The sequence below is a fragment of the Homarus americanus genome, unplaced genomic scaffold (genome assembly GCF_018991925.1).
Source record: "Homarus americanus isolate GMGI-L3 unplaced genomic scaffold, GMGI_Hamer_2.0 scaffold37032, whole genome shotgun sequence".
Classification (NCBI taxonomy): Eukaryota; Metazoa; Arthropoda; class Malacostraca; order Decapoda; family Nephropidae; genus Homarus; species Homarus americanus.
Window position 1 is genome coordinate 3055321 of NW_024731852.1, and position 11952 is coordinate 3067272.

At 40.8% G+C, this 11952-nt stretch overlaps 1 protein-coding gene across 3 annotated transcripts in view; it reads right to left on the bottom strand.

The window, feature by feature from the left end:
* Positions 1–11952, bottom strand: part of LOC121867939 (5'-3' exonuclease PLD3-like) — a gene marked incomplete in the record, with an annotated part of 228254 nt that overhangs the window by 106447 nt on the left and 109855 nt on the right. For all 3 annotated transcript variants that reach the window (XM_042368087.1, XM_042368086.1, XM_042368088.1), the window contains 1 exon segment: positions 6694–6816. In XM_042368087.1, coding sequence (XP_042224021.1) covers positions 6694–6816 — 123 coding nt within the window.

Consider the following 11952-nt stretch of genomic DNA (forward strand, 5'->3'; position numbering starts at 1 on the left):
ACTTGCCCATAACCTCAACGTCCTTATCTAAGGCGTTTACAGTCAAAACAAGTACGGGGGGGCGTTGAAGGGAATTAATTCTCAACTACCATGAGGAACAAAGGAACCACCAACGCCGGGAGTTCAGCATGAGACAACGTAGATCGTCATAACGTCAGCACAAGAGACAGTGACGTAGAGTGTCGTGTGTTTGAGTGAAGTGTTCAAATATCTGAGGAGTTGTCATAAAGTTTCGGTTCAAGCGTACAGGGTTGTAAGTGTTCGTTTGCGATGAGCCAGCCCACGCACCCAGTGAACGAATATTCATTACACTTGGACAGTGTCGTAAGGTTTCGGTCCGAGCGGACGGGCTGTTATTGTTCATTCCGGACAGGTAAGCCCACCCTCCCAGTGATTATATGTGTGTCTGTGTGTGTGTGTGTGTGTGTGTGTGTGTGTGTGTGTGTGTGTGTGTGTGTACATACCAGTGATCATAAAGAACAGCTGATCCGCCAACACCAGTGACGTACCGTGGTTACACTGATGAATCATGCAGAACACCTACATAGTGAATAAAATATCAAGTAGAATATGTCCTCTCTCTAAATAAGGTGTTGTCAAGCCATTTAACATAAAAAAAAAAACTATAATATTTACTTATATTGAAATTCGGCTCTCCAAGAATTTGTAGAATTCTTATTGACATTAATATTGATATTGGTAGTTTATTTAGCCAGAAGAATGTTATCGCCGCTGGCTTTATCTTTGGTGTCAACAACCTTGTGCCTCCCCCACCCCACACGCGGCCTGTTACCTCGAATTGAATTGAATTGAATTGAAACATTTTACTTAGCCCCCCAAAAAATACAGATACAGAGTGGATAATAATAACAATATTAACATGGCGGAGCCAGTTGAGAACCTGAGCTCTCTTTGAGGCACCTGATATATACTATACATTTATCTCAAGGAAGTATTATGTAACATTTAGTATCTTCAGGAATAGTACAATAGCATGGTGGTAATAAGATGTGGCAGCTGGGCGGGGGGGCGGTGTTTACCGCCGGGAGTGTCATCGCCACTAGCGTAAGTGCTGGCATCGCCGGGAGTGTTTTCACCGCTGGCGTCAGCACTAGTGTCAGTGCTGACGTTTTTGCTGCCTTACCCGAACAAAGATTAGGGGGTGAGTGGTGTTTACGGCGGCGTGGCCACCTGGACTCTTTACCACCAAGAGTGTCATCGCTACTGGAGTAAGTGCTGGCGTAACGATCGTAACGACCTTCTTATAAGACCTAATAATTTTTGCTTGATTTACCTTCGTCTCGCAATGGCCCGAAAAATTCAGCTCATTGTCAACATTCACACCTAGGTCCTTCTCACATTGTTTTAAATAGTGCAGATTCGTCATCCAGTGGGGACACATGATACGCCTCCTCACCCTTGGTATGCCCCAGGTGCATCCTCTTACACTTCGTGACATTGAATCTCAGTACCCATTTCTTCGACTATTCCTGGAGCTCACAGAGATCCTCCTGCAGCTCTTCACAGTCTGCTTGGTTTCTTGATTTCCCGAAATAACTTGGCGTCATCGGCAAACATTTGTATGGAGAAGTGTACAACGTCAGGCATGTCATTTATGAAATAAACAAACAACAGCGGGCCCAATATACTGCCCTGTGGTACCCCACTTGTGACAGGTACGGACGATGATTTAGTGCCATTAATCACCACACACTGCTTGCTGTCTTGTAGAAAGTCTTCTATCCACGCTAAGACATTTCCCGAATTCCGTACCCTTCCAGTTAGAATTTTAGCCTTTCGTGGGGTACACTGTCGAAAGCTTTGGCAAAATCTAGGTACACATTGTCGAGATTACCACCCCGTTCCCGAGTATAGCTGCCTACTACCTACTACCTAACAACAACTCTTAGGAAACAAAATATCACCGTTTAACATAAGACTTCAAGCTTATTAGAAGAAAGGGACTGGTAACAACTATAGCACCATCACATAATGGGAACACCACAGCCGATTACAATGAACACGTGGTAACAGTACGTTATATCCACAATAATATTAAATTACGACATTCACTCAAAGGTTATTGAGGATTTACAGTTTGTATACGAAGACTATTTCTCTGTTTCCTTAATTAAATTCACCTTAGAAAAGGACGCTTTGCATCAACAGTGGATGTCAGAAGTGACAACACTTCCATTGCTAATGTCCAAAACAATTATATTTTGCATCTCCCTCTTCATTTACAAAGCTAATAACAGGTTTATAAAATTGCTGACTCTTTTGGGGTGTAAATATACCGCCAGTCTCCACAACTTACTGTTTAGTTCGAATATTTTCTTTATTTCCCTACACACTACTACTACTACTAGAAGTCTCTGAACCACATCTTCGTCAGTGTTCATGCTTATCTTATAATGCTCTAGCCTTTGAAAGGTGGCATGTAATTGCGATCCTGAATATATCTGACTGACTGGTACATATAGGGAAAGGTAAATGTACACATTTCTCAACACATCTTCACGAGTACGTGGCCAGGACTTTGCTGCTTCACTGGCACAGAGATGCATGCTTTGTGCAACACGTTTAAATATGGTAATGCCAAGCATTTGAACTTCCATTCTGCTAGTTACACAGTTAGATTCACCCGTAATGTTTAACGCCCCATCTGCAGCAGACCCAATGAAGTTGTTCAATGGTAAATCGTGTGTAGTGAGGCACTGAAACAGCATGCTATATATTTTCACCAGTCGAACCCTGATTACCTTCAAATACTCCAATCAAATCCAGCATCACGATTTTGTCATTATCTCTCCAGATCAAAATACTTCACTATCATTGCACGTGATTTACTTACTGAACAGTCGGTACATTCATCAATAATTACACTAAATTTATTTGTAGTTTCCTAACCAAGTTTTGAGTTGCACATTCCCCTAAAGCTTGCACGACGACCTTGCATCTGGTCCGTTTCGTTGCCGTTTGAGCGGCTGTCTTGGAATCGGGAACATTCGCTTATTGAGGTCAAGGTGGTCACCTAAGCTAAAAGAAATATTAAATTTATTTGGCTATACTTGCAACTGAAGATTGAGAGAACACATGCTGCTAAATGATTAAGGTTTCTGCCACCCTTACTTGGGACAAATTAACAAGACCACTTATTGAGCAGTGCCATTACATTTTGGGCTAAAACACAAGAGAAAACAAACACTAAATCACCTGAATGGCATCATGTTCTCTAGGGGGCAGGGAAAAAACACTTTTATTTGAGTTGCAGGCTGCACTTTTCAGGCATCGTTTGTATGGCTGTAACAAACACCTGTGCAAAATTTCATGCCATTTCATGCATACTTACCCTGCCGCATCGCGAACGACTTTTTGTAAACTTTTAGTGTATACCAAAAATTAGGTGTCATTTAATGTTTTCCAGGATAATGATAAATTTTACATGGGTGACATCGATTTAATTCACATGTTATTTTACAGGTACACCGTATAGAAAATCATTACAAGTTCATATTGAAATTCTTTTTTGTGTGGAACCTTGGCATCATTTTCCTAGACAATAATCTTTGCCTAATATATCCATCTCTCGATTTGTATCCAGTCACTTCAGTGCATGCTTCAGTCATCACTTTTATGCCTCTCTCGACCGCCTGAGTGCTGTTTGGCCACTTGGGCACCACTAATGGTGTCTCAAGAATGTCATTAACCTGTAGATTTGACATAGAAGCAATGTAAGGAGGCTCAGTCTTGAGTTCATTCCTCCAGTTAATCATGGAATGATAGTTTTTTGCTTGCCACTTTAGTTTTGGAGTCACCACCTTTCTCATGTTGACTACAGGAGGCACATCCTCATTCCCATCTCCATCTTTACCCTCCTCATCAGTATAGTTTAACAAATTCTCGTCAACAGCAGCATCAGAATCTTCCTCCTCCTCTTCAGATCTGCCAGTGCATTCTTCCTTTTGCTGATTCTCCTCTCTAATTTTTCTTATCATTGAGACAGCTTTTTCTCTAACAGTCATGTCCTCATCTGCACACATACCAAGAAGAAGTTGATCTGTGTGGGCGAAGTATGCATTTCTCTGGACAGCCTTCTTCACTATCGTCTCCTCCTCACTATTCAGGTGTTTCATATATAGCAGGGACTGGAATACGTTCCTTGAGCCGTGTGTTACGTAAGGGTGTATCTTGATGTAAAACCACATTGGAGCACTGAACTTTATTATTGTAATGACAATTCTTTTCAACTCATGGCTGGGTCTTGATGTTGCTACATACAGCCTGAGGATTCTACTCCATAAGGTGTTCCACCTTGACACACAGGGAGGACCTGGCTCAATAGCAGCCAAGTCATCTTCAACAACACCTGTGATAACTCCTTTACAAATCCTATACAGGTATTTCTGATCCCAGGACAGATCTTTCTCCACTTCATCATTAAACACAGGGAAATCAGGGAAACTGACTGGCTGGAAGGCGACACCTGGAAGCTCAGACAAAGACTCCTTGATCTGCTTTCCAATGGGACCACGCCAATGCTCAGGACCACTTGGTTTACCATCATAGTGATAAAAAACTGCGCGGAAAGGCAGCTCATTTCCGTGAAGCTGACATATGAAATAATGGACCGGGTGACCAAGTAACATTTCAAGATGATGAATGACTCCATTTTCTGATCCTACATTTACATTGGTTCCATCACAACCAACACACAGAATGGGCTGCTGGGTTAGATTTTTCTCCACCAGAAATAAGAGATATGAAAAAAAAGTTGATAAACACTGAACAGAACATTGCACCGCCACAGCGGCTGTTTGGCTAGTACTGTAGGTAAATTTAAAATTTTCAGTAGAAAATGCGGCAGACTAAACCTCGACATATCAGCTTCAAATTTGGCATGGAGTCTTAGATATGTATAAGGAACAATGCCTGAAGAGTGCAGCTTTGAGCAAAATTTCACTGCCCCCTACTGCCCAGTATGGGCCAATAGGTCCGATGCAGTTTCCTCCATTCTTATGTTCTTATGTTTTTATGTTATCTCTCTCCCTGCATGCAAGAGTATAGGAGCAATCAAACCATGATTGTAAAGTGAAAGTTTTGGTATAATCTGTCACAATCTGCCACTATACAATGTTGTGCTGATAGTGAACTCTAGAATAATGACAAATTACATATATTCACACTGTGGATATACACCCTGAACATGGTTTACCTTGCCTTAGCAGATGTTTACCTTTGCCCTAAACCTTGTACAGTAGGGGTATTAACCCTTTCACCTCTGGGGTGGTTTTTGCTGTGGTACCCCCCCACACAGGGGTTTTAGGAAAATCAGAAGAAAAAAATTTTTAGGTAATCTAAATTTTCCCCCAAATCAAGCAAAATTTTCTGAATAAAATGGAATACGACACAACATATGCAGTATTCAATTTAAATGTCCCACGAGGTGTCATATTTTGATGCGCCACTCTCTTAGGACTGCCAGATGTATGATGAGATAGATTCCGACTAACCTCATAATTTTACTATGTAGCACTAGCGTAGCTGGGGGTCTGCCCGGTGGCACTTTTGGGTCTGCTCATCACCCATATCTGCAGCTACTGGAGACGTTAATCCATCCCTTTGTATCGGCGGCAAGTTAATCCTTGTCGTGTCTGACCTAACACCTGACCCACATCATCACGGCCACGTCATGAGCTACACCCTTGCTATGCGCCCCCCGCCCCCCACACACACAACCTGTAACCTGTTGAGGATTAAGGAAACAACTTCAAACAAGTACGCCAGTGAGCTCATGTGGTGTGGGTCAGGTGTTAGGTCAGACACGACGAGGATTAACTTGCCGCCGATACAAAGGGAAGGATTAACGTCTCCAGTAGCTGCAAAACCATGCAGAAATAAAGATGGTCCTAATTTTTTACACTTTTTTACTTTTTTCCCTATCCTATATGTCGTTTTTGCTTTTTGTTTAACTGTTACTTATAAAGTTTAAGTATGTTTGGTGTGTATTTAAAGCATACTATATTTGAGTATGTGAAAGTACAGTAATATTATAATGGTACACAAACTATTTAATATATATATATATATATATATATATATATATATATATATATATATATATATATATATATATATATATATATATATATATATATATATATATAGATATCACAATATGTATTTTTTGTGGGGGCACGGGGGGGGGGGCAAACTCAAGGGCCGCCCCGGGCGGCACACACTCTAGGTACGCCACTGCTATGTAGGTTTCACATTTCCTTGTACAGGTGCTCCTCTACTTACGAACAAGTTACGTTCCTGAGGCTTGTTTGTAAGTCCAATTGTTTGCAAGTCCAACTTTCTCTTGTAGACACCAAACATATTATAAAAAATGAAAAGATTATGGATATTTAGTACAGCTATACCCTTTAATGCAACCTTAAAACTTAGCTCAGTCTTCTCCTCTTAGGTAATACTTGTTCTTTCTGGAATTTTCTTCAGAATAATCCAGTCTCATCCACATCAAACACCTGTTCTGGCAAGTAACCCCCTTCAGTGATGATGTTTGTAACTCTGAAAGTTTATAAGTTGAACGTTCTTAAGTAAAGGAGCACCTGTTACAAAATACACTTGATCTACAGTATACAACACTCATATGACTTACATTAAACTACACAACTGCACAACACTCACTTGAGTAAGAGACCGCCAATCCATGTTTGCACTTCCAAGGTATAAGTGCTGATTGTCAACAATCCACATCTTGGTGTGTAGCACACCTCCACCCATCAGATGATCGAAATCTAAACTTCGAACCTGAAAATATCAAATTAAATACAGTACATTAAATTTCTCTTAAAACCAGACATCATAATCGTATATTACAAAATACTGAAATATTCCACCACTTTTCTGTAACAATTCCATTATATATTTCAACAAATTTTATTCTTAATCACTGCAAATACTTGACAGATTAATTACTCTGTGAAGTGTCAAGATATTTTCAATAATCCAACAACAAACCAATTGGAAACTGTTTAAAAAACACACATTTTGCAATAGAGTACAGGTATCTCACGAGATACAAAGGGGTTAGGTTAAAAAAAAAAAAAAAACTTTCGTTAGGTGAATTTACATATCACGAATAAAAGAATATATGGGAAAAATAAGGTTCAATTCCCCAATTATATTAATAGCCCCAAAACATGAAATCGATTCACAAACAAGAAAAAAAGCTACCTAACTAATGATAAATAGCTGTAGTGCACAACTACTCTAATTTACTACCTAACACATGAAAAAATACTACAGTCTAACAATGGCACATTACCTTATGGGCGGGCAGTCTGTGCTCTTTCCCCAAGATGGCTGCACCAGCTGACTCCCGGCATGCTCATCTCAGAAAAACTGATTTCTTTCACAATTATTCTACCCTATATAAATGATGTGGCTTAGAAATGTGTGAGAAGTGAACGTGTGTAACTGGTGAGCGATAAACTACATTTCCGACTCGCCAGCCTGGTGGCCACGTTTATTGTTACTTGTAATGAAACTATAAAAGTTGTCGAAAAATCATTACTATACAATACTATAATGAGGCTTAAAAATAACTAAAATATAAAATAGAATGATAAAATAAGAAAATGAAGAGCATTGGTGTGTTTGTGTGAGAAGTGAATGTGTGTGAAGGCAATTATAAATTTTAACTTATACTTGCCAAAACATTCATTTTTGGGGGTTTTCATATTTTTTTATTTGCTCCTTTGATTCCTTAAATGATTTTGCAGATAGGGATATTGTTGAAATACCAAAAAAGTACTGTATATGCATGGCAGGAAAAATTACTAAGATGATGATGATCAGGTCGGCCCTGGGGTCCACAACCTTCCCGACCAATGGGACTGATCTGAGAAGGCCCCACTTTATTATTATTGTCAACTGATATCATAGGAGAATAAAAGAGTAGAAAGAATAGAATAGCTCAAGAGTGAGAAAGGTTATATATGTTGTGTTGTTAATAGTAAGAGAAACAATTGAGACCCTGCAATTGTGTGTAAATGAGGCAGTACATTATGCTTACAATCTCTTCCCAGGCAGTAGTACCTCCCTGTTTGGTAGCTACTACCGAAGGTGACACCAAAATCATTCTATGGGAATTTTTTCCAGGTTCGACCTAAATTTTGGCGTCTCCTACCAGACTAATAGGGAGATAAATTTGATAACCTAATGATCCTTAATGAATTCTCTGAGACATTTTAAAATAAGATATCCTTAAACAAAATATTTTGATGATATAATGATGGGAATTCCATTGTTTTATAAAAAAATTAAAAGATGCTGATACTGGAGTAAATAAAATTAGTTCCATTTAAGTTAGACGCATAATTTTTTACCTAAATAGTCCTGAATACTTCATCTAAAAGCTCGTTTAAATAAATATATTGAAGAAAAAAAATCTATTTGATATGGGTGTGAATGGAGCTGTGTGTTGCAGCAAAGACAGTGTAGTATTTTTCACGAGTCTAAACGGAACATCTCGCAGGAGCTGTATTTATTTATGCAAACACCACTATACAGTATAGTCTGGATTTACGCGGATTTTGTGAACGCGTTTGGTCATTTACGCGGCACCTTGCCAGAATGACAATTTTAAGTTACGCGGTTCATTCCATCATTTACGCGGTAAGCGGTGCTAGAGGTCCAAATGCGCCAATTATTAGTTACGCGGTACATTCTTGACCATACGCGGGAAGCGGAGCGGGGAGGGTGCGCAGTATGTCGCTGTTGCGTTATCGCTGACGTCATATGACATATCGGACTGTGATTGGGCCACGCATCCTTACCTCCCTCCCCCGCTAGCTGTGATTTGTCTAATGTAATATGATGTGCCCAACCACCGGAGGGAAGGAGCCACTGACCTAGACGGGCCAGTCTCATTGTTCTCAGTCTCCGTGTATATTGTTCTCTCTTGTGCCCGCTAATCTGTTGAACAATGGCTGCCGCTGGACCCCCACCACCCCAGAAAAACCTTGAATTACCTGGACCAAGAAGATACGACGCGCCCTAAGTTACAAAGTAAAATACAAAATCGTTCAGGAATTAGAAAAGGAAACCCGACAAGTTCATCTCGCGCGCCAGCACGGAGTTAACGAATCTACGATTCGTACAATCAAGAAGGATGCCGCCAAGATAAAAGAACACATTAGCTACTTGATTCGTCAGGCAAGAAGGAACATGGCGGTCGACACGCGGGCAGTGCAGGACTACGCCCATGAACTCTCCCAATCAACGGCGCGAAAGATGGGAATTGCAAAGCCCAAACTCTTCACTGCTTCTACTGGATGGCTGCAAGGGTTTAAAAAATGCAACAAGATCACGAACATTAACATTGTTGGTGAAAGAGCAAGTGCTGATCGTATTGCCGCCATAGATTTTCCTCCATTCTTAAGAGAAATTATGGAGGAAGGACAGTACACCGACAACCAGGTGTTCAACATGGATGAATCTGGGCTGTTTTGGAAGAAATTACCTTCCAAGGCCTTCGTTGTCAAGTCTGCCAGCAAGTGTCGGGGCTGGAAGTTGCAGAAGGAGCACATCACTGTCCTGTTCACCACCAATGCCTCCGGCATCTGTAAGCTCAAGTTGTCGGTGATCCACACAGCCCACAAGCCACACACCTACAAAAACATGGACATGAGCAAGCTAAATGTCCACTGGCTAACCGCACGTAAGGCGTGGATATTCACTGGTCTGTCACTCTCCTGGTTTGACGACTGTTTCGTTCGTGACGTTAAGAAATTCTGTGAGCAACATAATGTTCCATTTAACATTTTACTCGCCGCTATTGTTGGATCGTCACCCCAGTGTAAAAGTGGTCTTCCTTCCTCCCAACACTACGTCGTTAATCCAGCCCATGGACCAGGAGTTGATATGCAACGTGAAGGCTGCTTTCTCCGCAAAGAAATTTAAGTTCCTAAACGACTTCAACAACACCAATGATGAGTTGTGGAACCTTCTGAGTGGCACAGATAGCAAGAGCGAGGACGAGCATCCAGAAGAAGAGTTGGCGGAGCATGAAGTGAGAGTAAAACAGTTTTGGAAGCTGTTTAACGTCAAGAAAGCGTTGATTTCTTGGTGGAGGCATGGGGGCAGCTGTCTGTGGCAACGATTCGTCACGCGTGGCGGAATGTGTTGCAAGGTATCCCAGGTGGGAGGCAGAGGCAACCTGAAACTGGTGAGGCTCAGTCTGTTGCAGTGGTAGTGGACCTTGCAAGAGAGGCTGCACAAAGTGTTACAGCTGCAGGCTTCTCCGAGACCACCAACGACGATATCCTGGAGGTAATCAGGGAACCTGAGGTGACTGCCGACGAGATGTTGGAAGATGATGACGTCAGTGAGGAGGCAGGTGGTGCGGCAGAACGAGAACAACAGAAGTTAACTCATGGTGATGTAAAGGAAGCCATCGAGTATGCTGAGAGACTCAAGCTCATAGTGTCCAAATACCCAGTAAATCACCGATATGAAGACTCTAATAACCATCTGTTGCAAACTATGGAGCCGTATATCCAGAGGTATCACGACCACATCAACGCTAGCCGTCAGCGTAACATCACCGAGTTCTTCACCCGCAACCCACCACAACCACAGCCAGCCCAAGTCAGTGATAGTGACAGTGATGGTGACTTTGAGGGGTTTGTCAGGGAGGCCCTGACATCTGTGGTGGATAGTGATACAAGTGATTCACCTGAGGGCCACTAATCTCCCCTCTGCCTCGGAACCAGCCCCCATCCCCGTGTGCCCAGCCATCTCTTTTACTAACGTAAGTGTTAAACCTTGATTTTTCTTTTACCAGGTACAGTATGTTATTCTCTAATTGATATTTCTCTTCTATATTATGAGTGTTTCCATACCATCATAAAGTTAAGATACTATTTTTACTACAACGAACGTATTGTATCGGAAAAAGGGTAGTCTGGGCCCAGTCTCTATATCAATTAATCCCATATGTTCTGTTATTTCGTTTACGCGTTTCTCGTTTTACGCAGACCTCCACTGGTTTAATTGACAGCGTAAATCAAGACTATACTGTATTGTACACTTACAATATTGTTCATACTATAAACAAAATAATGTATACTACTGTACTACTATACTGTATACAGTGGTCCCTCTGTTAAAAACGGTTCGGTTAACAAAATTTCGGTTAACTAATTACCTTCCATAAGAATCTTCAATTCGGTTAATGAACAAATTTTGATTAATGAAATCCTTACGACAACATGTTTTGGCTTGCGCATCAGCTGAGAGGCTAGTCCGCCAATACAGTAATCGGTTCTAGGCTTACATTCGTTTCCATTGGAGTAAATATCAAGAAGGTTGTGCTCTTTAATATTTTTGCATGTTTTATATTAAAATTATTAGTCATTTATTTAAAATAATTGATAATATATGCAGTACAAGGAACTAGTTTTTGGTGCGCCCATCAGCCACCTCACTCACCCACCAAAGCGTCTGTTTAACTCTCTGTACAGTGGAGGAAACATCTTGCTTGTGGGTCTCTTGAACACAGAGCATTTTTACATTTTTACAGTACAATTATTGTTCATTCTGAAATATATTTAACATATTGATAATATATAGTGCAGTGCAGTGTTGACTTAAATAAAATAACCTTTAATTACAGCTAGTGAACTTAAAATTTTAGTGGTGAAAATACTGTATTGAATCCAGCATCAGTCCAAAGAAATCTAGAAAGGCGATTTCAATTCAAGTGAAAAAGGAAATCATTAAGAAACATGACGAAGGCATTAGAACAAATGTGCTAAGTCAAGAATATGGCATGCCGGCATCAACTTAAGACACCCAGAGCTACTAAAACCACCCCCCATACGCTCCTCTCAGTCCCAGACCTCCATAAAATATCATGGTGTGAAGGCATGGAACAACTTA